The sequence below is a fragment of the Aquarana catesbeiana genome, linkage group LG02, assembly GCF_042186555.1.
Source record: "Aquarana catesbeiana isolate 2022-GZ linkage group LG02, ASM4218655v1, whole genome shotgun sequence".
NCBI classification, from domain to species: Eukaryota; Metazoa; Chordata; class Amphibia; order Anura; family Ranidae; genus Aquarana; species Aquarana catesbeiana.
The window spans coordinates 11,338,648-11,366,030 of NC_133325.1; the positions used below are offsets into that span (position 1 = coordinate 11,338,648).

The 27,383-nt window shown below is 50.2% G+C and overlaps 1 protein-coding gene across 2 annotated transcripts in view; it reads left to right on the plus strand.

Annotated features, from left to right (window-relative positions):
• The window catches only part of LOC141126633 (neuronal acetylcholine receptor subunit alpha-10-like), a 103,784-nt gene extending 79,736 nt beyond the window's left edge, over positions 1–24,048 (plus strand). For both annotated transcript variants that reach the window (XM_073612554.1, XM_073612555.1), the window contains 2 exons: positions 19,477–20,009; positions 23,214–24,048. In XM_073612554.1, the coding sequence (XP_073468655.1) occupies positions 19,477–20,009; positions 23,214–23,836 (1,156 nt within the window). In that variant the 3' untranslated portion in view covers positions 23,837–24,048. The remainder of the gene's footprint in view (positions 1–19,476; positions 20,010–23,213) is intronic.
• The last annotated feature ends 3,335 nt before the right edge of the window (positions 24,049–27,383 follow it).

Here is a 27,383-nt window from a genome sequence, read left to right on the forward strand (position 1 = left end):
ATAACCAAAACCAAATCAATGCGTTCCACCTCTAATGTTCCCCCTGAACCCCTACATCACCCTTCCTAATATCAGCCAATAACCAAAACCAAACTATGCTCCCCACCTTTAATGTTTCCCCTGAACCCCAAAATCACCCTTCCTAATAACTGCCACTAACCAAAACCATACCACGCCCCCCACCTCTAATGTTCCCCCTGAACCCCAACATCACCCTTCCTAATATCAGCCAATAACCAAAACCAAATCAATGCGTCCCACCTCTAATGTTCCCCCTGAACCTCAACATCACATCTCCTAATATCAGCCAATAACCAAAACCATGCGCCCCACCTCTAATGTTCCCCCTGAACCCCAACATCACCCTTCCTAATATCAGCCAATAACCAAAATCAAACAATGCGTTCCACCTCTAATGTTACCCCTGAACCCCAACATCAGCCTTCCTAATATCAGCCAATAACCAAAACCAAACAATGCGTTCCACCTCTAATAATCCCCCTGAACCCCAACATCACCCTTCCTAATATCAGCCGATAACCGAAACCAAACCATGCGTCCCACCTCTAATGTTCCCCCTGAACCCCAACATCACCCGTCCTAATATCAGCCAATAACCAAAACCAAACCATGCGTCCCACCTCTAATGTTCCCCCTGAACCCCAACATCATCCTTCCTAATATCCGTCAATAACCAAAACCGAACCATGAGCCCCACCTCTAATGTTCCCCCTGAACCCCAACATCACCCTTCCTAATATTAGCCAATAACCAAAACCAAACCATGAGCCCCACCTCTAATGTTCCCCCTGAACCCCAACATCACCCTTCCTAATATCAGCCAATAACCAAAACCAAACAATGATTTCCACTCCTAATGTTCCCCCTGAACCCCAACATCACCCTTCCTAATATGAGCCAATAACCAAAACCAAACCATGAGCCCCACCTCAAATGTTCCCACTGAACCCCAGCATCACCCTTCCTAATATCAGCCAATAACCAAAACCAAACAATATGTTCCACTCCTAATGTTCCCCCTGAACCCCAACATCACCCTTCCTAATATCAGCCAATATCCAAAACCAAACAATGCATTCCACCTCTAATAATCCCCCTGAACTCCATCATCACCCTTCCTAATATCAGCCAATAACCAAAACCAAACCATGAGCCCCACCTCTAATGTTCCCCCTGAACCCCAGCATCACCCTTCCTAATATCAGCCAATAACCAAAACCAAACCATGAGCCCCACCTCTAATGTTTCCCCTGAACCCCAACATCACCCTTCCTAATATCAGCCAATAACCAAAACCAAACAATGTGTTTCACTCCTAATGTTCCCCCTGAACACCAACATCACCCTTCCTAATATCAGCCAATAACCAAAACCAAACAATGTGTTCCACTCCTAATGTTCCCCCTGAACCCCAACATCACCCTTCCTAATATCAGCCAATAACCAAAACCAAACCATGAGCCCCACCTCTAATATTTCCCCTGCACCCCAACATCACCCTTCCTAATATCAGCCAATAACCAAAACCAAACAATGTGTTCCACTCCTAATGTTCCCCTGAACCCCAACATCACCCTTCCTAATATGAGCCAATAACCAAAACCAAACAATGTGTTCCACTCCTAATGTTCCCCCTGAACCCCAACATCACCCTTCCTAATATCAGCCAATATCCAAAACCAAACAATGCATTCCACCTCTAATAATCCCCCTGAACCCCAACATCACCCTTCCTAATATCAGCCAATAACCAAAACCAAACTATGCTCCCCACCTTTAATGTTTCCCCTGAACCCCCAAATCACCTTTCCTAATAACTGCCACTAACCAAAACCAAACCATGCACCCCACCTCTAATGTTCCCCCTGAACCCCAACATCACCCTTCCTAATATCAACCACTAACCAAAACCAAACCATGCACCCACCTCTAATATTCCCCCTGAACCCCAACATCCCCCTTCCTAATAGCCAATAACCAAAACCAAACCATGCGCCCCACCTCTAATGTTCCCCCTGAACCCCAACATCACCCTTCCTAATATCAGCCAATGACCAAAACTAAACCATGCGCCCCACCTCTAATGTTCCCCCTGAACCCCAACATCAGCCTTCCTAATATCAGCCAATAACCAAAACCAAACCATGAGCCCCACCTCTAATGTTCCCCCTGAACCCCAACATCACCCTTCCTAATATCAGCCAATAACCAAAACCAAACCATGCGCCCCACCTCTAATGTTCCCCCTGAACCCCAACATCAGCCTTCCTAATATCAGCCAATAACCAAAACCAAACCATGAGCCCCACCTCTAATGTTCCCCCTGAACCCCAACATCACCCTTCCTAATATCAGCCAATAACCAAAACCAAACCATGCGCCCCACCTCTAATGTTCCCCCTGAACCCCAACATCCCCCTTCCTAATATCAGCCAATAACCAAAACCAAACCATGAGCCCCACCTCTAATGTTCCCCCTGAACCCCAACATCACCCTTCCTAATATCAGCCAATAACCAAAACCAAACCATGCGCCCCACCTCTAATGTTCCCCCTGAACCCCAACATCAGCCTTCCTAATATCAGCCAATAACCAAAACCAAACCATGCGCCCCACCTCTAATGTTCCCCCTGAACCTGATCCCTAAAAATGCTCAGACATTTTAGGCCATGTGCTGTGATCTATGGGAGGGGGGGCTAACACCTGCAGGCTATGTAATGTGGATTGGGGGGGTGGGCTTACACCTGTAGGATGTAAGACATTTCAGGGGGGAAGGGGGGTCACACATGTAATTTCAGGCCATGCCCAGGGAGGAAGGGGGGTCACACATGACATTTCAGGCCATGCCCCATGGGGGAAGAGGGGGTCACACATGACATTTCAGGCCACGCTCTGGGGGGGTCACATGACATTTCAAGCCACGCTCCAGGGGGGTCACACATGACATTTCAGGCCATGCTCCGATGGGGGTCACACATGACATTTCAGGCCACGCTCTGGGGGAGGGGGGTCACACATATTTCAGGCCACGCTCCGGGTGGGGGGGTCACACATACATTTCAGGCTATGCTCCGGGTGGGGGGTCACACATGACATTTCAGGAAATGCTCCGGGTGTGGGGGTCACACATGGCATTTCAGGCCACGCTCCGGGTGGGGGGGTCACACATGGCATTTCAGGTCACGCTCCGGGGGGGTCACACATGACATTTCTGGCCACGCTCCGGGGGGAGGGGGGTCATACATGACATTTCAAGCCATGCTCCGGGGGAGGGGGGGTCACACATGACATTTCTGGCCACGCTCCGGGGGGAGGGGGGTCATACATGACATTTCAGGCCATGCTCCGGGGGAGGGGGGTCACACATGACATTTCAGGCCATGCTCCGGGTGTGGGGTCACACATGGCATTTTAGGCCACGCTCCGGGTGTGGGGTCACACATGGCATTTTAGGCCACGCTCCGGGGGGGGGGGTCACACATGACATTTCAGGCCACGCTCTGGGGGAGGGGGTCACACATGACATTTCTGGCCACGCTCTGGGGGAAGGGGGGGTCACACATGACAATTCAGGCCACACTCCGGGGGGGGTCACACATGGCATTTTAGGCCACGCTCCGGGGGGGGTCACACATGACATTTCAGGCCACGCTCTGGGGGAGGGGGTCACACATGACATTTCTGGCCACGCTCCGGGGGAAGGGGGGGTCACACATGACAATTCAGGCCACACTCCGGGGGGGGGTCACATGACATTTCAGGCCATGCTCCGGGGAGGGGGGGTCACACATGACATTTCAGGCCACGCTCCGGGGAGGGGGTCACATGACAATTCAGGCCATGTTCCCGGGGAGGGGGGTTACATGACAATTCAGGCCATGCTCGGGGGGAGGGGGGTCACACATGACATTTCAAGCCACGCTCCGGGGGGGTCATACATGACATTTCAGGCCATGCTCCGGGGGAGGGGGGTCACACATGACATTTCAGGCCACGCTCTGGGGGAGGGGGGTCACACATGACATTTCAGGCCACGCTCGGGGGAAGGGGGGTCACATGACATTTCAGGCCATGCTCCGGGGGGGTCACACATGACATTTCAGGCCACGCTCCGGGTGGGGGGGTCACATGACATTTCAGGCCACGCTCCGGGGGAGGGGGGGGTCACATGAGAATTCAGGCCACACTCCGGAGGGGTCACATGACATTTCAGGCCATGCTCCAGGGGAGGGGGGTCACACATGACATTTCAGGCCATGCTACGGGGGAGGGGGGTCACACATGACATTTCAGGCCATGCCCCATGGGGGGAGGGGGGTCACACATGACATTTCAGGCCACGCTCCGGGGGGGTCACCCATGACATTTCAGGCCACGCTCCGGGGGAGGGGGGTCACACATGACATTTCAGGCCACGCTCCAGGGAAGGGGATATCACATGACATTTCAGGCCATGCTCCGGGGGAGGGGGGTCACATTACATTTCAGGCCACGCTCCGGGGGAGGGGGGTCACATGACAATTCCGGCAACGCTCCGGGGGGGGGGGTCACATGACAATTCAGGCCACCCTCCTGGGAGGGGGGGGGTCACATGACAATTCAGGCCATGCTCGGGGGGAGGGGGGTCACACATGACATTTCAAGCCACGCTCTGGGGGGGTCATACATGACATTTCAGGCCATGGTCCGGGGGAGGGGGGTCACACATGACATTTCAGGCCATGCTCGGGGGGAGGGGGGTCACATGACATTTCAGGCCACGCTCCGGGGGAGGGGGGTCACACATGACATTTCAGGCCACGCTCCGGGGGAGGGGGGTCACATGACAATTCAGGCCACGCTCTGGGGGAGGGGGGTCACACATGACATTTCAGGCCACGCTCCGGGGAGGGGGGTCACATGACAATTCAGGCCATGCTCGGGGGGAGGGCGGTCACATGACATTTCAGGCCACGCTCCGGGGGAGGGGGGGTCACATGACATTTCAGGCCACGTTCCGGGGGAGGGGGGGTCACATGACATTTCAGGCCACGCTCCGGGGGAGGGGGGTCACATGACAATTCAGGCCACGCTCCGGGGGAGGGGGGTCACATGACAATTCAGGCCACGCTCCGGGGGAGGGGGGTCACACATGACAATTCAGGCCACGCTCTGGGGAGGGGGGTCACATGACAATTCAGGCCATGCTCAGGGGTAGGGGGGTCACATGACATTTCAGGCCATGCTCGGGGGGAGGGGGGTCACATGACATTTCAGGCCATGCTCCGGGGGGGGGTCACACATGATAATTCAGGCCATGCTCCGGGGGAGGGGGGTCACATGACATTTCAGGCCACGCTCCGGGGGAGGGGGGGTCACATGACATTTCAGGCCACGCTCCGGGTGGGGGGGTCACACATGACATTTCAGGCCATGCCCCATGGGGGGAGGGGGGTCACACGACATTTCAGGCCACGCTCCGGGGGGGTCACACATGACATTTCAGGCCACGCTCCGGGGAAGGGGATATCACATGACATTACAGGCCATGCTCCAGGGGAGGGGGGTCACACTTGACATTTCAGGCCACGCTCCGGGGGAGGGGGGTCACATGACAATTCAGGCCATGCTCGGGGGGAGGGGGGTCACACATGACATTTCAGGCCACGCTCCGGGGGGGTCATACATGACATTTCAGGCCACGCTCTGGGGGGGTCATACATGACATTTCAGGCCACGCTCTGGGGGGGTCATACATGACATTTCAGGCCACGCTCCGGGGGGGTCACACATGACAATTCAGGCCATGCTCCGGGGGAGGGGGGTCATACATGACATTTCAGGCCACGCTCTGGGGGAGGGGGGTCACACATGACATTTCAGGTCATGCTCCGGGGGAGGGGGGGTCATACATGACAATTCAGGCCACGCTCCGGGGGAGGGGGGTCATACATGACATTTCAGGCCACGCTCCGGGGGGGTCACACATGACAATTCAGGCCATGCTCCGGGGGAGGGGGGTCACACATGACATTTCAGGCCACGCTCCGGGGGGGTCATACATGACATTTCAGGCCACGCTCCGGGGGGGGTCACACATGACAATTCAGGCCATGCTCCGGGGGAGGGGGGTCATACATGACATTTCAGGCCACGCTCCGGGGGGGTCATACATGACATTTCAGGCCACGCTCCGGGGGGGTCACACATGACAATTCAGGCCATGCTCCGGGGGAGGGGGGTCATACATGACATTTCAGGCCACGCTCCGGGGGGGTCATACATGACATTTCAGGCCACGCTCCGGGGGGGTCACACATGACAATTCAGGCCATGCTCCGGGGGAGGGGGGTCATACATGACATTTCAGGCCACGCTCCGGGGGGTCATACATGACATTTCAGGCCACGCTCCGGGGGAGGGGGGTCATACATGACATTTCAGGCCACGCTCCGGGGGGGTCATACATGACATTTCAGGCCACGCTCCGGGGGGGTCACACATGACAATTCAGGCCATGCTCCGGGGGAGGGGGGTCATACATGACATTTCAGGCCACGCTCCGGGGGGTCATACATGACATTTCAGGCCACGCTCCGGGCTCTGCAGGGATTTGCTCGCTCGGGAAGGTGTAACACAATCTCAGGTACAGCTGCTGTGTGCGGCGGCTCAGGTTCTTCAGCAGAGGTGACTCTCCGAGCCCCGGGACCAAATTACAGACACATGGTGGGGGGGAGGGGGGCTTGTATTAATCATCTGCTGTGGGGATCATTCTCTGCTCCTGGGGATCCCGCGTGTCAGGGGTCACACAATGAAATTATAAGGGGCATGGAGGAGATCCGCCAGGAGGAAAACTAGCTGCCCCCCCAGGGAATAGGAATTTAACCCTTTCCTGTACATGAAGATATTTCACCCAAAGTGACTCCCGTCACATTTCTCCCCTTTCAGCAGAAAACTAACACAGGAGGAGACCCCAGATGGGTTGACTCAGAAGGTAGTCTATAGTTCCAGTCCCCCGATGCCGGTACCCACACAGTACCCCAAACACATTGTCCCAAACAGAACATTACTCACCCAGCCATCCTCTGCCTCTCTCAGAGAACATCCCCGCTGCTGGGGAGAGGCCTGGACTGGTCCTCCCCCTGGAGTCCTTTCAGCCGCTGGAGAGAAGACAGGGTGGCTGGGCTCACTCCATCATACTGTTGGGGATCTGGGCCGACTGCCCACCATCCCTGGGGTATACAGATGGAGACTGGAGTCCCATCCACTTTTACTAGATGAACATCTCCCAGTGCTTGAAGAGCAAGGCTGACATCCTCCTGTCTCAGTGCCGGACCTTTTTCTGGGGTTGGGTCAGTGGAGACCGAAGTGCCATCCACTACCACAGGAATTCCCTCTTCTGTTAAGGGTAGAAGCCAGCGATTCAGCTGGGAGTAGAAGCTTCACTACATCAGCTTGTTGCTGGAGAGAGAGGCCGACTGCCCCGGGTCCCTGGAGCTCCGCAGTTGAGCTCAGCAATTACCAGTGCTGGGCAGAGGTTGGTAGCACTCTGCCCTGTTGCCAGCACTTCTGCTGGAGACTTCACATCATCTACTCCGGCTAAGCATTGGGGCGGGAGGCTGGTTTCCTCCACTCCCAGACTGTGGATTTGCTGGTGGGGTGGAAGGATGACCTCCGTCTCTCCCAAACTGTGTTGCTGCCATTGGGGAGGTGAGCTGGCTTCTTCTTCTTCCGTTCCATCATCTGGCTGCTGGGATGACATTTCTGTCACCGTCTAACAGGTGCATGAATCTTGGCTGGGGAGTGAAGACACTCTGACTGTTAGGAAGGGAGGACGACAACCTCCTCTCCCTTCTCCCCCTGGATCCTGATCTGCTGCTGGGAAGTGACCATCTCGTTCTCACCCTGGGCCTCCAGAACTGCTGCGGGTGTGGGGCAGAGGTCTTGGACCCTCTGTCCGGTGGCCATCGCTTCAGCTGGAGAAGTTTCTGGTAACTCCACCAATGCTGCTGGCAGAAAATCCCATGTCTCTGTCAGTATTGTGGGAGAAAGGCCAACTGCCTCTTCTCTCAGGAATGCTGAAGCTGCTGTTGGTGTTGGGCAGAGGTTAGCAGAGCTCTGCCCTGTTGTTGGTACTTCAGCTTTGGAGACGACAATCTCCGGATTTTCCACTGCAGATTCTCTGGCATGCTGCTGAACTTGTTCTAGCAGTTTTCGGTATGCCCTTTCCAGATGCTGTTCCTTCCTTAGCAAATGGTCCAGATCAGATTTAAGCTCTGAGACCCCTGCAAGACCGAGCATAGACTCTCTGTATTCTCTCAGGTCCTCAAGGTCAGGTTCCCCTTCATCGCCAAACATAAAAAGATCTGTAAGGCTCTCCCACAGCAATCCAGGGCCGCCAAAGTCATATCCCTCCGGAGAGCATTCTGTCGTCTCCCCTAAATATCCCCCCTCTGCGTGCCATTGCAGAGCCCGATAACGATTGTCCAGATCTATCTCCTGCTGGACCAACTGTCACTGTGACTTCAACTGAGAAAGGTGCCAACTGTCACTGTGACTTCAACTGGGAGAGGAGCCAACTGTCACTGTGACTTCAACTGGGAGAGGAGCCAACTGTCACTGTGACTTCAACTGGGAGAGGAGCCAACTGTCACTGTGACTTCAAATGAGAAAGGTACCAACTGTCACTGTGACTTCAACTGAGAAAGGAGCCAACTGTCACTGTGACTTCAACCGAGAAAGGAGCCAACTGTCACTTTGACTTCAACTGAGAAAGGCGTCAACTGTCACTGTGACTTCAACTTGGAGAGGGGCCAACTGTCACTGTGACTTCAACTGAGAAAGGAGGCAACTGTCACTGTGACTTCAACTGAGAAAGGAGGCAACTGTCACTGTGACTTCAACTGAGAAAGGAGGCAACTGTCACTGTGACTTCAACTGAGAAAGGTGCCAACTGTCACTGTGACTTCAACTGAGAAAGGTGCCAACTGTCACTGTGACTTCAAATGAGGAAGGTGCCAACTGTCACTGTGACTTCAAATGAGGAAGGTGCCAACTGTCACTGTGACTTCAACTGAGAAAGGTGCCAACTGTCACTGTGACTTCAACTGAGAAAGGTACTAACTGTCACTGTGACTTCAAATGAGAAAGGAGCCAACTGTCACTGTGACTTCAACTGGGAGAGGAGCCAACTGTCACTGTGACTTCAAATGAGAAAGGTACCAACTGTCACTGTGACTTCAAATGAGAAAGGTACCAACTGTCACTGTGACTTCAACTGAGAAAGGAGCCAACTGTCACTGTGACTTCAACCGAGAAAGGAGCCAACTGTCACTTTGACTTCAACTGAGAAAGGCGCCAACTGTCACTGTGACTTCAACTGAGAAAGGTGCCAACTGTCACTGTGATTTCAACTGGGAGAGGAGCCAACTGTCACTGTGACTTCAACCGAGAAAGGCGCCAACTGTCACTGTGACTTCAAATGAGAAAGGCGTCAACTGTCACTGTGACTTCAACTTGGAGAGGGGCCAACTGTCACTGTGACTTCAACTGAGAAAGGAGGCAACTGTCACTGTGACTTCAACTGAGAAAGGAGCCAACTGTCACTGTGACTTCAACTGAGAAAGGTGCCAACTGTCACTGTGACTTCAACTGAGAAAGGTGCCAACTGTCACTGTGACTTCAAATGAGGAAGGTGCCAACTGTCACTGTGACTTCAACTGAGAAAGGCGCCAACTGTCACTGTGACTTCAACTGAGAAAGGTACTAACTGTCACTGTGACTTCAAATGAGAAAGGTACCAACTGTCACTGTGATTTCAAATGAGAAAGGAGCCAACTGTCACTGTGACTTCAACTGAGAAAGGAGCCAACTGTCACTGTGACATCAACTGAGAAAGGAGCCAACTGTCACTGTGATTTCAAATGAGAAAGGAGCCAACTGTCACCGTGACTTCAACTGAGAAAGGAGCCAACTGTCACTGTGACATCAACTGAGAAAGGTACCAACTGTCACTGTGACTTCAAATGAGAAAAGCGCCAACTGTCACTGTGACTTCAACTGAGAAAGGTGCCAACTGTCACTGTGACTTCAACTGAGAAAGGTGCCAACTGTCACTGTGACTTCAACTGAGAAAGGTGCCAACTGTCACTGTGACTTCAACTGAGAAAGGTACCAACTGTAAGGCTCGGTTCACACAGGGGCAACACGATTTCAGCGCGACTTTGTACGGCGACTTCAACGCGGCTTCAACGCGACTTCAGCGCGACTTCAGCGCGACTTTAGCAAATTACAACGCGACTTCAAGTCGCCTCCAGGACAGGCGACTTCGGCTGTGGCCAATCACAGGACAATCATCTCTCTGGGAGGGAGGGGTTTGCCTGGGCAAACAAAATTTTTTGCCTGCAAAGTCGCTTGACTTTAGAGAGAGATCCGACTTGGAGGCGACTTCCATTGATTTCTATGGTACAGGTCGCCTACCAAGTCGGATCCAAGTAGTACAGGGAGTACGCTCTGAAGTCGGAGCGACTTCAGTAGTGTCTATTAAGACGCTCCCATTCACTGTCATGTGAATCTCTTTCTGGGGCGACTTGGGGCGACTTGAGGGGCGACAAGTCGGATCCCAAGTCGTCCCAGTGTGAACCGAGCCTCACTGTGACTTTAACTGAGAAAGGAGCCAACTGTCACTGTGACTTCAACTGAGAAAGGTGCCAACTGTCACTGTGACTTCAACTGAGAAAGGAGCCAACTGTCACTGTGACTTCAACTGGGAAAGGTACCAACTGTCACTGTGACTTCAACTGAGAAAGGAGCCAACTGTCACTGTGACTTCAACTGGGAAAGGTACCAATTGGCACTGTGAATTCAACTGAGAAAGGAGCCAACTGTCACTGTGACTTCAACTGAGAAACGAGGCTCAACTGTCACTGTGACTTCAACTGAGAAAGGTGCCAACTGTCACTGTGACTTCAACTGAGAAAGGCGCCAACTGTCACTGTGACTTCAACTGAGAAAACGCGCCAACTGTCACTGTGGCTTTAACTGAGAAAGGAGCACTGTCACTGTGACTTCAACTGAGAAAGGTGCCAACTGTCACTGTGACTTCAAATGAGAAAGGCGCCAACTGTCACTGTGACTTCAACTGGGAGAGGGGGCCAACTGTCACTGTGACTTCAAACTGAGAAAGGAGCCAACTGTCACTGTGACTTCAACTGAGAAACGCGCCAACTGTCACTGTGACTTCAACTGAGAAAGGTGCCAACTGTCACTGTGACTTCAACTGAGAAAGGTGCCAACTGTCACTTGTGACTTCAAATGAGAAAGGCGCCAACTGTCACTGTGACTTCAACTGGGAGAGGGGCCAACTGTCACTGTGACCTTCAACTGAGAAAGGAGCCAACTGTCACTGTGACTTCAACTGAGAAACGCGCCCAACTGTCACTGTGACTTCAAACTGAGAAAGGTGCCAACTGTCACTGTGACTTCAACTGAGAAAGGCGCCAACTGTCACTGTGACTTCAACTGAGAAACGCGCCAACTGTCACTGTGACTTTAACTGAGAAAGGAGCCAACTGTCACTGTGACCTTCAACTGAGAAAGGTGCCAACTGTCACTGTGACTTCAAATGAGAAAGGCGCCAACTGTCACTGTGACTTCAACTGGGAGAAGGGGCCAACTGTCACTGTGACCTTCAACTGAGAAAGGAGCCAACTGTCACTGTGACTTCAACTGAGAAACGCGCCAACTGTCACTGTGACTTCAACTGAGAAAGGTGCCAACTGTCACTGTGACTTCAACTGAGAAAGGTGCCAACTGTCACTGTGACTTCAACTGAGAAAGGTGCCAACTGTCACTGTGACTTCAAATGAGAAAGGCGCCAACTGTCACTGTGACTTCAACTGGGAGAGGGGCCAACTGTCACTGTGACTTCAACTGAGAAAGGTACCAACTGTCACTGTGACTTCAACTGAGAAAGGTGCCAACTGTCACTGTGACTTCAACTGAGAAAGGTGCCAACTGTCACTGTGACTTCAACTGAGAAAGGTGCCAACTGTCACTGTGACTTCAACTGAGAAAGGTGCCAACTGTCACTGTGACTTCAACTGAGAAAGGTGCCAACTGTCACTGTGACTTCAAATGAGAAAGGCGCCAACTGTCACTGTGACTTCAACTGGGAGAGGGGCCAACTGTCACTGTGACTTCAACTGAGAAAGGTACCAACTGTCACTGTGACTTCAACTGAGAAAGGTACCAACTGTCACTGTGACTTCAACTGAGAAACGCGCCAACTGTCACTGTGACTTCAACTGAGAAAGGTGCCAACTGTCACTGTGACTTCAAATGAGAAAGGTGCCAACTGTCACTGTGACTTCAACTGAGAAAGGTGCCAACTGTCACTGTGACTTCAACTGAGAAAGGTGCCAACTGTCACTGTGACTTCAAATGAGAAAGGCGCCAACTGTCACTGTGACTTCAACTGGGAGAGGGGCCAACTGTCACTGTGACTTCAACTGAGAAAGGTACCAACTGTCACTGTGACTTCAACTGAGAAAGGTACCAACTGTCACTGTGACTTCAACTGAGAAAGGTACCAACTGTCACTGTGACTTCAACTGAGAATCACTCAATGTTCCCCCCTCCCCCACCATAGAAGGATTTCATGAAACGTGCAATGAAATGTCAGTTTGTATATCAGGCGCTCACTCTGCCCCCCCCCCCCCCCCACTGTCCTCGGCACTTAGAGAGAGTGTTTGTATATTTGCAGTCACCCTATAATGTATTACATTCGCTCTGATATAATGTATTACATTCGCTCTGATAGAACGTATTACATTCGCTCTGATAGAACGTATTACATTCGCTCTGATAGAACGTATTACATTCGCTCTGATAGAACGTATTACATTCGCTCTGATATAATGTATTACATTCGCTCTGATATAACGTATTACATTCGCTCTGATATAACGTATTACATTTGCTCTGATAGAACGTATTACATTCGCTCTGATAGAACGTATTACATTCGCTCTGATAGAACGTATTACATTCGCTCTGATAGAACGTATTACATTCGCTCTGATAGAACGTATTACATTCGCTCTGATATAATGTATTACATTCGCTCTGATATAATGTATTACATTCGCTCTGATATAATGTATTACATTCGCTCTGATAGAACGTATTACATTCGCTCTGATATATTGTATTACATTCGCTCTGATATAATGTATTACATTAGCTCTGATATATTGTATTACATTCGCTCTGATAGAACGTATTACATTCGCTCTGATATAATGTATTACATTCGCTCTGATAGAACGTATTACATTCGCTCTGATATAATGTATTACATTCGCTCTGATATAATGTATTACATTCGCTCTGATATAATGTATTACATTCGCTCTGATATAATGTATTACATTCGCTCTGATAGAACGTATTACATTCGCTCTGATAGAACGTATTACATTCGCTCTGATAGAACGTATTACATTCGCTCTGATATAATGTATTACATTCGCTCTAAAATAATGTATTACATTCGCTCTGATATAATGTATTACATTCGCTCTGATATAACGTATTACATTCGCTCTGATATAATGTATTACATTAGCTCTGATATATTGTATTACATTCGCTCTGATAGAACGTATTACATTCGCTCTGATATAATGTATTACATTCGCTCTGATATAACGTATTACATTCGCTCTGATATAACGTATTACATTCGCTCTGATAGAACGTATTACATTCGCTCTGATAGAACGTATTACATTCGCTCTGATATAACGTATTACATTCGCTCTAATGGGGACGATTTATTGAAGGACGTTCGCTTTGCAAGGGAATTTTCCCCAGAGATCGGAGAATGTGAGACGATTTCACTGCAGAGAATACACAATCATACACAAGCAAAGAAAAAATAAAAACAGCATTTTTGCTGGCACATGATTGGATGATGGACGTTTTCACCTCATTGATTGGCTCTGGGGAACATTCTCTTACAAAGTGAACATGTAGGCAGATGCAGTCTGCTTCCTCCACTGCAGGTGGCGCTGAACCACAGGGGAAGAGACGTGGAGAAGAACATGCTCCTCTATGGTTTCCTGGGTCACTGGGTTGGATGCTAGCCATCCATGTGTCTCTGGCGGCCATCTTGGGTCAGTCAGAGTCTATTTAAGACCCTGGCTCTCAGGCATGGCACGCTTTTTGCATGTGGGCAGTGTAGGGACAGGTCATAAGGAACAAGTGTCTCCTTTGGAGGATTTTTCCTCACCTCTTGCTTTGGTGACAACTCAAAATTTTTGGCTTTCCCCTGACTTTTGGTCACAAAACGGTCACAGGGCAAATGCCCAGGTCAATCTCCCCAGAGGGAACCACACAGCAATAAAACGTTGACAGAGGGTCTAGATGTTCCCTACTCTGTCCAAAACTAAAGAGAAGCCTTTTGCCTTTAGATTTTCATGGCTGTTGGTGGACCTCTAAAGGTGGTCATAGACATCAGTGGATCATTGTTGGTACAAATGAACACCACAAGACCTCAGGCATATAGAAAATCTGCGGCATTGATGGGGCATTGATGGTCATGTGGTGGAGCAGTCGGGTCGGGTTTTCTACGTTGTCTTATGTGGTGGAGCAGTCGGGTCGGGTCTTCTAAGTTGTTTAATGTGGTGGAGCAGTCAGGTCGGGTCTTCTACGTTGTCTTATGTGGTGGAGCAGTCGGGTCGGGTTTTCTAAGTTGTCTTATGTGGTGGATCAGTCGGGTCGGGTTTTCTAAGTTGTCTTATGTGGTGGATCAGTCGGGTCAGGTCTTCTACGTTGTCTTATATGGTGGATCAGTCGGGTCGGGTTTTCTACGTTGTCTTATGTGGTGGGGCAGTCGGGTCGGGTTTTCTACGTTGTCTTATGTGGTGGGGCAGTCGGGTCGGGTTTTCTACATTGTCTTATGTGGTGGATCAGTCGGGTCGGGTTTTCTAAGTTGTCTTATGTGGTGGAGCAGTCGGGTCGGGTCTTCTAAGTTGTTTAATGTGGTGGAGCAGTCAGGTCGGGTCTTCTACGTTGTCTTATGTGGTGGAGCAGTCAGGTCGGGTCTTCTACGTTGTCTTATGTGGTGGAGCAGTCGGGTCGGGTTTTCTAAGTTGTCTTATGTGGTGGGGCAGTCGGGTCGGGTTTTCTAAGTTGTCTTATGTGGTGGAGCAGTCGGGTCGGGTCTTCTACGTTGTCTTATATGGTGGATCAGTTGGGTCGGGTTTTCTAAGTTGTCTCATGTGGTGGAGCAGTCGGGTCGGGTCTTCTACGTTGTCTTATATGGTGGATCAGTCGGGTCGGGTTTTCTACGTTGTCTTATGTGGTGGGGCAGTCGGGTCGGGTTTTCTACGTTGTCTTATGTGGTGGGGCAGTCGGGTCGGGTTTTCTACATTGTCTTATGTGGTGGATCAGTCGGGTCGGGTTTTCTAAGTTGTCTTATGTGGTGGAGCAGTCGGGTCGGGTCTTCTACGTTGTCTTATGTGGTGGAGCAGTCGGGTCGGGTTTTCTAAGTTGTCTTATGTGGTGGAGCAGTCGGGTCGGGTTTTCTACGTTGTCTTATGTGGTGGATCAGTCGGGTCGGGTTTTCTAAGTTGTCTCATGTGGTGGAGCAGTCGGGTCGGCTTTTCTACGTTGTCTTATGTGGTGGGGCAGTCGGGTCGGGTTTTCTACGTTGTCTTATGTGGTGGGGCAGTCGGGTCGGGTCTTCTACGTTGTCTCATGTGGTGGAGCAGTCGGGTCGGGTTTTCTACGTTGTCTTATGTGGTGGGGCAGTCGGGTCGGGTTTTCTACATTGTCTTATGTGGTGGATCAGTCGGGTCGGGTTTTCTACGTTGTCTTATGTGGTGGGGCAGTCGGGTCGGGTCTTCTACGTTGTCTCATGTGGTGGAGCAGTCGGGTCGGGTTTTCTACGTTGTCTTATGTGGTGGGGCAGTCGGGTCGGGTTTTCTACGTTGTCTTATGTGGTGGGGCAGTCGGGTCGGGTCTTCTACGTTGTCTTATGTGGTGGATCAGTCGGGTCGGGTTTTCTAAGTTGTCCCATGTGGTGGAGCAGTCGGGTCGGGTTTTCTACGTTGTCTTATGTGGTGGAGCAGTCGGGTCGGGTTTTCTACGTTGTCTTATGTGGTGGAGCAGTCGGGTCGGGTTTTCTACGTTGTCTTATGTGGTGGAGCAGTCGGGTCGGGTTTTCTACGTTGTCTTATGTGGTGGAGCAGTCGGGTCGGGTTTTCTAAGTTGTCTTATGTGGTGGGGCAGTCGGGTCGGGTCTTCTACGTTGTCTCATGTGGTGGAGCAGTCGGGTCGGGTTTTCTACATTGTCTTATGTGGTGGATCAGTCGGGTCGGGTTTTCTACGTTGTCTTATGTGGTGGGGCAGTCGGGTCGGGTCTTCTACGTTGTCTCATGTGGTGGAGCAGTCGGGTCGGGTTTTCTACGTTGTCTTATGTGGTGGGGCAGTCGGGTCGGGTTTTCTACGTTGTCTTATGTGGTGGGGCAGTCGGGTCGGGTCTTCTACGTTGTCTTATGTGGTGGATCAGTCGGGTCGGGTTTTCTAAGTTGTCCCATGTGGTGGAGCAGTCGGGTCGGGTTTTCTACGTTGTCTTATGTGGTGGAGCAGTCGGGTCGGGTTTTCTACGTTGTCTTATGTGGTGGAGCAGTCGGGTCGGGTTTTCTAAGTTGTCTTATGTGGTGGAGCAGTCGGGTCGGGTTTTTTACATTGTCTTATGGTCTGTAGTGCACACAGGCAAAGATCTTCTCATGGCCACCATAGAAGAAGAACTCTACAAAGCTTCCATGAGTAGATGTGTGCTAGGAAAGTATATAATTGCCATTTATTTCTCTATGTCCTTCACTAGATATACGGGATGAGTCCATTTGTACCTTCACTGTCCATCACTGCCCCTGTACTGCAGAGATACAGTCCCTTGAAAAAGTATTCATACCCCTTGACATTCCCCACATTTTGTTACAACCAAAAATGTACATGTATTTTATTGGGATTTTATGTGATAGACCAACACAAAGTGTCACATAATTGTGAAGTGGAAGGAAAATGATAAATGATACAAATAAATATGTGAAAAGTGTGGGGGGGGGGGGGACATTTGTATTCCCCTTTACTCTGATACCCCTAACTAAAATCTAGTGGAACCAATTGCCTTCAGAAGTCACCTAATTAGTAAATAGAGTCCACCTGTGTGTCATTTAATCTCAGTATAAATACAGCTGTTCTGTGAAGCCCTCAGAGGTTTGTTAGAGAACCTTAGTGAACAAACAGCATCATGAAGGCCAAGGAACACACCAGACAGGTCAGGGATAAAGTTGTGGAGAAGTATAAAGCAGGGTTAGGTTATAAAAAAATCTCCCAAGCTTTGAACATCTCACGGAGCTCTGTTCAATCCATCATCGGAAAATGGAAAGAGTATGGCACAACTGCAAACCTACCAAGACATGGCCGTCCACCTAAACTGACCGGCCGGGCAAGGAGAACATTCATCAGAGAAGAGCCAAGAGGTCCATGGTAACTCTGGAGGAGCTGCAGAGATCCACAGCTCAGGTGGGAGAATCTGTCCACAGGACAACTATTAGTCGTGTTCTCCACAAATCTGCCCTTTATGGAAGAGTGACAAGAAGAAAGACATTGGTGAAAGAAAGTCATAAGAAGTCCTGTTTGTAGTTTGTGAGAAGCCATGTGGAGGACACAGCAAACATGTGGAAGAAGGTGATCTGGTCAGAGGAGACCAAAACTCAACTTTATGGCCTAAAAGTAAAACGCTATGTGTGGGGAAAACTAACACTGCACATCACCCTGAACACACCATCCCCACCGTGAAACATGGCGGTGGCAGCATCATGTGGTGGGGATGCTTTTCTTCAGCAGGGACAGGGAAGCTGGTCAGAGTTGATGGGAAGATGGATGGAGACAAATACAGGACAATCTTAGAAGAAAACCTGTTAGAGTCTACAAAAGACTTGAGACTGGGGCGGAGGTTCACCTTCCAGCAGGACAACGACCCGAAACATCCAGCCAGAGCTACAATGGAATGGTTTAGATCAAAGCATATTCATGTGTTAGAATGGCCCAGTCACAGTCCAGACCTAAATCACATTGAGAATCTGTGGCAAGACTTGAAAATTGCTGTTCACAGACGTTCTCCATCCAATCTGACAGAGCTTGAGATATTTTACAAAGAAGAATGGGCAGAAATGTCCTCTCTAGATGTGCAAAGCTGGTAGAGACATCCCCAAAAAGACTTGTAGAGAAAGGGGATTCTACAAAGTATTGACTCCGGGGGGCGCCATACAAATGCCCCTCCCCCCACACTTTTCACATATTTATTTGTATCATTTATCATTTTCCTTCCACTTCACAATTATGTGACACTTTGTGTTGGTCTATCACATAAAATCCCAATAAAATACATTTATGTTTCTGGTTGTAACAAAATGTGGGAAATTCCAAGGGGTATGAATACTTTTTCAAGGCACAGTACTAGACACTTGGACACTGGACACTTCCATCTGTACCATCACTGTCCCTGTTCTGCACTTTGTATGATTGGAGTAGCCCAGTCCTGTAGACGTCTGTGGGAACTACAAATCCCAGTTCCAAGAACTGGAACCAATCCCTGGCCAGCGGGTGTCCTGCCTGGAGGACAAGTTATTCAGAGACATAACGTGTGAATAATGCCACAGAGGTAAGTTTTCTTTAGTCCCTGCACTTACCTTCATTACATCTGTTCATAGAAACTTTGTGAGGTTCTTCTTCTATGGTGGCCTTGACCACAAGGTGATCTTTTCCTGTGTACATCGCTGGCCATAAGAGAAATCAGAAAACCCAACCTGACTGCTCCACCACATGAATGCCTGCAGGTTTCGTCCATGCTAGAGGTCTTGTGGGAACATGAGACAAAAAGGAAGTTCTGGACAGCCGCACTCCAGAATATAGACTTTATTTGTAAAAAGTCCAACAGATACAAGCCACAGCAAAAAAAGGTACAAACAAGCTGACGCGTTTCACACTTAACAATGCTTAGTCATAGCTCTGACTAAGCACTGTTAAGTGTGAAACGAGTCAGCTCATTTGTCCCATTTTTATGATGTGGCTTGTATCTGTTGGACTTTTTACAAATAAAGTCTATATTCCAGAGTGCGGCTGTCCAGAACTTCCTTTTTGTCTCATGTTGCTATATGCTTAGCCGCCACCTGGTGTTTCAATTCTGAGGAGAGGTGTATATCCACATTTCCATTTGGAGCGGTGATCCCCTTTCTTGTGGGGTTTGTTTGTGACAACAACTATCTACTGATGACCAACTGAATGGAACCATTTGGCTTCTTTCTCTGTAAACGATCGAAGATCATTGACAACAATTTACTTGCATTTTCTGCTTCTTCACCCCTTTTTAAGTTCCTCATTTCCATCTTTTTCCCCTCCAGTGCTGACGACCAGTTCACGGGATCCATGGAGACCAATGTTGTGATTCGGTACGATGGTCAGATTATGTGGGACTCACCGGCCATCACCAAGAGCTCCTGCAAAGTGGATGTCTCATTCTTCCCATTTGATGCACAGCAATGTCGCTTGACCTTTGGTTCCTGGACCTACAATGGTAACCAGATCGATATCCTCAACCACCTGGACACGGGGGATCTGACCGACTTTGTGGAGAATGTGGAATGGGAGGTTCTGGGGATGCCAGCCAAGAAAAATGTCATCACCTATGGTTGCTGTTCTGAGCCATACCCTGATGTCACCTACACCCTGATGCTGAAGAGGAGAGCCTCCTTTTACATCTTCAACCTCCTCCTGCCCTGTGTGATGATCTCCTTCCTCGCTCCTCTGGGCTTTTATCTGCCTGCAGACTCTGGGGAGAAGGTATCACTGGGTGTCACTGTCCTCCTGGCTCTCACCGTATTCCAGCTACTAGTGGCGGAAAGTATGCCACCCTCAGAAAATGTGCCACTAATCGGTGAGTATAGGAAGAAGTGACACCATCGGGACCTACAACTTCTTTTCCATTGATCAGCATTACCATTATGTCCATGTTCTGCTCATTTCCACCTTTTTTTCCCATAATCCTCTCCTCTCCTCTCTTTTATTTTCTTTTCTTCCCTCTATGGGGGTGTATTTAGGGGAGGGGGTGTGGGATTATATGGGGGTGTATTTAGAGGAGAAGATGTGGGGTTATATGGGGTGTATTTAGAGGAGGAGATGTGGGGTTATATTGGGGTGTTCTTAGGGGAGAGAGGATGTGGGGTTATATGGAGGTGTATTTAGGGGTGGGGGATGTGGGGTTACATGGGGTGTATTTAGGGGAGCGGGTGGGGATATATGGGGGTGTATTTAGAGGAGGAGATGTGGGGTTATATGGGGGTATATTTAGAGGAGAGGGGGTGTGGGGTTATATGGGGGTGTATTTAAAGGAGGAGATGTGGGGTTATATGGGGGTATATTTAGAGGAGAGGGGGTGTGGGGTTAAATAGGGGTGTATTTAGAGGAGGAGATGTGGGTTTATATTGGGGTGTATTTAGGGGAGAGGGGATGTGGGGTTATATGGGGGTGTATTTAGGGGAGAGGGGGTATGGGGTTATATGGGGTGTATTTAGGGGAGCGGGTGGTGATATATGGGGGTGAATTTAGGGTAGAGATCTGGGGTTATATGGGGGTATATTTAGAGGAGAGGGAGTGTGGGGTTATATGGGGGTGTATTTAGGGGAGAGGTGTGGGGTTATATGGGGTGTATTTAGAGGAGAGGGGGTGTGGGGTTATATGGGGTGTATTTAGAGGAGAGGGGGTGTGGGGTTATATGGGGTGTATTTAGGGGAGAAGTTTGGGGTTATATGGGGGTGTATTTAGGGGAGAGGGGGTATGGGGTTATATGGGGTGTATTTAGGGGAGCGGGTGGTGATATATGGGGGTGAATTTAGGGTAGAGATCTGGGGTTATATGGGGGTATATTTAGAGGAGAGGGAGTGTGGGGTTATATGGGGGTGTATTTAGGGGAGAGGTGTGGGGTTATATGGGGGTGTATTTAGGGGAGAGGTGTGGGGTTATATGGGGTATATTTAGGGGAACGGGTGGGGATATATGGGGGTGAATTTAGGGTAGAGATCTGGGGTTTATATGGGGGTATATTTAGAGGAGAGGGGGTGTGGGGTTATATGGGGGTGAATTTAGAGGAGGAGATGTGGGGTTATATTGGGGTGTATTTAGGGGAGAGGGGATGTGGGGTTATATGGGGTGTATTTAGGGGAGAAGTTTGGGGTTATATGGGGGTGTATTTAGAGGAGAGGGGGTATGGGGTTATATGGGGTGTATTTAGGGGAAAGGTGTGGGGATATATGGGGGTGAATTTAGGGTAGAGATCTGGGGTTATATGGGGGTATATTTAGAGGAGAGGGAGTGTGGGGTTATATGGGGGTGTATTTAGGGGAGGAGGTGTGGGGTTTTTGGGGGTGTATTTAGAGGAGAGGGGGTGTGGGGTTATATGGGGTGTATTTAGGGGAGAAGTTTGGGGTTATATGGGGGTGTATTTAGAGGAGAGGGGGTATGGGGTTATATGGGGTGTATTTAGGGGAGCGGGTGGTGATATATGGGGGTGAATTTAGGGTAGAGATCTGGGGTTATATGGGGGTATATTTAGAGGAGAGGGAGTGTGGGGTTATATGGGGGTGTATTTAGGGGAGGAGGTGTGGGGTTATATGGGGGTGTATTTAGAGGAGAGGGGGTGTGGGGTTATATGGGGTGTATTTAGGGGAGAGGTTTGGGGTTATATGGGGGTGTATTTAGAGGAGAGGGGGTGTGGGGTTATATGGGGTGTATAAAGGGGAGAGGTGTGGGGTTATATGGGGTGTATTTATGGGAGGAGGTGTGGGGTTATATGGGGTGTATTTAGGGGAGGTGGTGTGGGGTTATATGGGGGTGTATTTAGAGGAGAGGGGGTGTGGGGTTATATGGGGTGTATTTAGGGGAGAGGTTTGGGGTTATATGGGGGTGTATTTAGAGGAGAGGGGGTGTGGGGTTATATGGGGTGTATTTAGGGGAGAAGTTTGGGGTTATATGGGGGTGTATTTAGAGGAGAGGGGGTATGGGGTTATATGGGGTGTATTTAGGGGAGCGGGTGGTGATATATGGGGGTGAATTTAGGGTAGAGATCTGGGGTTATATGGGGGTATATTTAGAGGAGAGGGAGGTGTGGGGTTATATGGGGGTGTATTTAGGGGAGGAGGTGTGGGGTTATATGGGGGTGTATTTAGGGGAGGAGGTGTGGGGTTATATGGGGGTGTATTTAGGGGAGAGGTGTGGGGTTATATGGGGTGTATTTAGGGGAGCGGGTGGGGATATATGGGGGTGAATTTAGGGTAGAGATCTGGGGTTATATGGGGGTATATTTAGAGGAGAGGGGGTGTGGGGTTATATGGGGGTGTATTTAGGGGAGAGGTTTGGGGTTTTATGGGGTGTATTTAGAGGAGAGGGGGTGTGGGATTATGTGGGGGTGTATTTAGGGGAGAGGTGTGGGGTTATATGGGGGTGTTTTTAGAGGAGAGGGTGTGTGGGGTTATATGGGGGTGAATTTAGGGGAGCAATGAGATGAGATATTATCTCAGCCTAGGTGAAGGCACTGTCTGGAGCCCATGGAGGTCCTTCTAATGATGGAAGATGGGGCGGTTCTGATAAAGGATTCTGTTGCTGTATGTTGGGAGATGTCTGGAATTTCGGGAGAGTAAAGTTACTGACAGGTCCACTTTCAGGTCATTTGATTGGCCGGGTTGTGTATTTATTGGATATGATTTTCACTTGTTTGGGATGGATCTATGAAGTGACCCCGTCATTGGGATGTAAACTCTCACCAGCTGTACCCTATAATAGAATAACTTGTGTACTTACGTGTTCGGCAGGTGACCGGTGAACTGCAGAGGTCCGGGAGTGGCGGATAGCATTTCCCCAACTGGGTGCTGGAGCTCCTCCCATTGGCCCCTACGTTCCTCCAGAAGAGCCCAGTGGGGGACACACTATCCCACACACCCAGTCCCAATCCCACAAGAGAAGCGAAGGTTTCCTAGACAGGTAAGTACACACAGGTGATTCTCTCACAGGGTGCAGCTGGTGGACATTGGTTAGTAATATACAGAGTGATAATGTCCATAGACTGAATTCTCTTCTCTCATTGTAGGAAAGTATTACATTGCCACGATGACCATGATCACGGCCTCCACCGCCCTCACCATCTTCATCATGAACATCCATCACTGCGGCCCAGAGGCCAAGCCCGTCCCCAAGTGGGCCAAGAAGTTCATCTTGCAGTATATGTCACGGATATTCTTTGTCTACGAGGTGGGTGAGAGCTGCAAGAGGCCACAAACCGAGCCAGAGAGACCACCCAGAGGACAGGCCATAAACGGGCAAGCCAAAAGGGAGGAGCCCCCAGCGGTACTGAAGAGCTGTCCAGACAGCAGTTCCAACACCAAGATGGTGAAGGAGGAGATGGACTGGGGATACCAAGATGGCCATAAAGCCTGGAAAGAGCCAGGTGGTAAATGCGAAGGCTCTGATCCCTGCAGGTCTGGGACGGGGTGTGGAGACGAAGAGTGCTCAAAAATTCATTGTCTGTGCCATAATGAACGCCTGCTTAAAAACATTGAGTACATGACCAACTGCTTCCGGGAACAAAAGGCCACTCAGAAACGGACTGGCGAGTGGAAGAAGGTGGCAAAGGTCATGGACCGTTTCTTCATGTGGGTGTTCTTCATCATGGTCTTCTTCATGAGCGTGCTTATCATGGGCAAAGCCATCTGAAGGGCTCCCGATAGAGGAGGCCTAGGGCTAGGGCTTCAACTCACAGTATTCTTCTATTGCCTTACCTGAGGGTAAGCTCGTGACTTTGGCAGCTCCTAGATATAGAGGGCGATGGGGGGTAAGCACCCAACTGCGGAGAACTTCTGCTGGCTCCAGATCCGTGGTGGACCATCACAATGTGCTAGACAGACGTTCAATAATAATAAACATACTGCCATCCGAATCCTCAGAATGTCTTTAGATTTTCCATCATTTCTGGTGACTTCTATTATTTGTGATCCATATGTGGCCCTTCGGAACTCATAGGAGGTTCCTGAATCTTCTGATCTGGTCTGGTTCTTATACCTTTCTCCAGTTTTTTAGGTAGGACCAGCAATAGCCAAGGAATCATTTAATATAGTAATATAAGGTATGGTGCAGCCGGTCAGTATCCCCCACACCAGAACACACTCTAACACAGGACAACTCATATAATAATAATAGAATAATAGACGGTATGGTGCAGCCGGCCAGTATCCCCCACAAAAGAACACACTCTAGCACAGGACAACTGCACATTATTGATATAATTGTATGCCTGCACCCCCTAAGTACGTACCTTCAGCCTCGATCTAGAGATCTTCTGTGTGTGTGGCCCCTCTTTGAGCTGCACATTCTTTTTTGGCATGCTGCGGCCCTAATCCTTCAGTAAATGTCGTATTTCATGCGATCGCTTGAGGCTGCCATGAAAGTGGAGATTTTCAGAGGAAAGACTCGGAGCGGGGGTCACACGGTGAAGATCACTAGTTTGGGGCTGAAGGTATAAGACAAGCTGGACAGCATTCAAGGGGGTGACAGCAACCAAATAGTAGAAGCTTAAAGTACATTTGTCCAAGTGCATTCATTCCCATTAATGGGGAAAACGATCGCTTACAGGAGGGCTCTGTGATACTGCATGACCATGGACCCTGCATGCCTTGCTGCATTGCACTGCCTTTTATTTTGAAGACCACCCCCATGTACCTCCATATCTACATGCTACCCTCCCAGAATCCCTCCGGAGAGGACACACTGACACCAGAACCCAGCCTGATATCACCAACATGAGCCGAGGGGATGAAATCTTCCAATAATGAAATTAGAGGACTGGGGAGCTCAGATTAGTTTTACTTATTGATACATCGACTACGATGAAAGAATCAGTGAGATAAAAACCCATCGAGGGAACCCGGCCAGGAGGGCTGAGAGATTTTCCAATGCTTTCTATTGGGACACCTTGGTTGGTGGAAGGTTCTGGAATATTCATTGGATTCCACCTGAGATGGTCGATCGCCTTCCACCACATTTCATTCTTTTTTCTGTCTGTTTAAGCTGTCTCTAGACACAGGTGTAGGCTTTCACATGCTTGCTGGACAGGCCCTCGCCTGAGCTCATCTCCTCATCTCCTCATCTAGTCATGTCCTCATCTCCCCATCTCCCCATGTCCTCATGTCCTCATGTCCCCATCTCCCCATGTCCCCATCTCCCCATCTCCTCATCTCCTCATGTCCTCATCTCCCCATCTCCCCATGTCCTCATGTCCCCATCTCCCCATGTCCTCATGTCCCCATCTCCTCATGTCCCCATGTCCTCATGTCCCCATCTCCCCATGTCCTCATGTCCCCATCTCCCCATGTCCTCATGTCCCCATCTCCTCATGTCCTCATGTCCTCATGTCCCCATCTCCCCATGTCCTCATGTCCTCATGTCCTCATGTCCCCATGTCCCCATCTCCCCATGTCCTCATCTCCCCATGTCCTCATGTCCTCATGTCCCCATCTCCCCATCTCCCCATGTCCTCATCTCCCGATCTCCCCATGTCCCCATGTCCCCATGTCCTCATCTCCTCATCTCCCCATGTCCTCATCTCCTCATGTCTTCATGTCCTCATCTCCCCATCTCCCCATGTCCCCATGTCCCCATGTCCCCATGTCCTCATGTCCCCATGTCCTCATGTCCTCATCTCCTCATCTCCCCATGTCCTCATCTCCCCATCTCCTCATCTCCCCATCTCCCCATCTCCCCATGTCCCCATCTCCCCATCTCCCCATGTCCTCAAGTCCCCATCTCCCCATCTCCTCATGTCCCCATCTCCCCATCTTCCTAACCCTACTCCACAGCCCAATGTCCCTATAACCCCCTCCTGAACCTTCCTAACCCCTCCTCCACAGTCCAATGTGTCTATAACCCCCTCCTGAACCTTCCTAACCCCTCCTCCACAGCCCAATGTGTCTATAACCCCCCCTCCTGAACCTTCCTAACCCCTCCTCCACAGTCCAATGTGCCTATAACCCCCTCCTGAACCTTCCTAACCCCTCCTCCACAGTCCAATGTGCCTATAACCCCCCTCCTGAATCTTCCTAACCCCTCCTCCACAGTCCAATGTGTCTATAACCCCCCTCCTGAACCCTCCTAACCCCTCCTCCACAGCCCAATGTGTCTATAACCCCCCTCCTGAACCTTCCTAACCCCTCCTCCACAGCCCAATGTGCCTATAACCCCCTCCTGAACCTTCCTAACCCCTCCTCCACAGCCCAATGTGCCTATAACCCCCCTCCTGAACCTTCCTAACCCCTCCTCCACAGCCCAATGTGTCTATAACCCCCTCCTGAACCTTCCTAACCCCTCCTCCACAGCCCAATGTATCTATAACCCCCCTCCTGAACCTTCCTAACCCCTCCTCCACAGCCCAATGTGTCTATAACCCCCTCCTGAACCATCCTAACCCCTCCTCCACAGTCCAATGTGTCTATAACCCCCTCCTGAACCTTCCTAACCCCTCCTCCACAGCCCAATGTGTCTATAACCCCCTCCTGAACCATCCTAACCCCTCCTCCACAGTCCAATGTGTCTATAACCCCCTCCTGAACCTTCCTAACCCCTCCTCCACAGTCCAATGTGTCTATAACCCCCCTCCTGAACCCTCCTAACCCCTCCTCCACATCCCAATGTGTCTATAACCCCCCTCCTGAACCTTCCTAACCCCTCCTCCACAGTCCAATGTGCCTATAACCCCCCTCCTGAACCTTTCTAACCCCTCCTCCACAGTCCAATGTGTCTATAACCCCCTCCTGAACCCTCCTAACCCCTCCTATACAGTCCAATGTGTCTATAACCCCCCTCCTGAACCTTCCTAACCCCTCCTCCACAGCCCAATGTGTCTATAACCCCCCTCCTGAACCTTCCTAACCCCTCCTCCACAGTCCAATGTGTCTATAACCCCCTCCTGAACCTTCCTAACCCCTCCTCCACAGTCCAATGTGTCTATAACCCCCTCCTGAACCTTCCTAACCCCTCCTCCACAGCCCAATGTGTCTATAACCCCCCTCCTGAACCTTCCTAACCCCTCCTCCACAGTCCAATGTGTCTATAACCCCCTCCTGAACCTTCCTAACCCCTCCTCCACAGCCCAATGTGCCTATAACCCCCCTCCTGAACCTTCCTAACCCCTCCTCCACAGTCCAATGTGTCTATAACCCCCCTCCTGAACCTTTCTAACCCCTCCTCCACAGTCCAATGTGTCTATAAC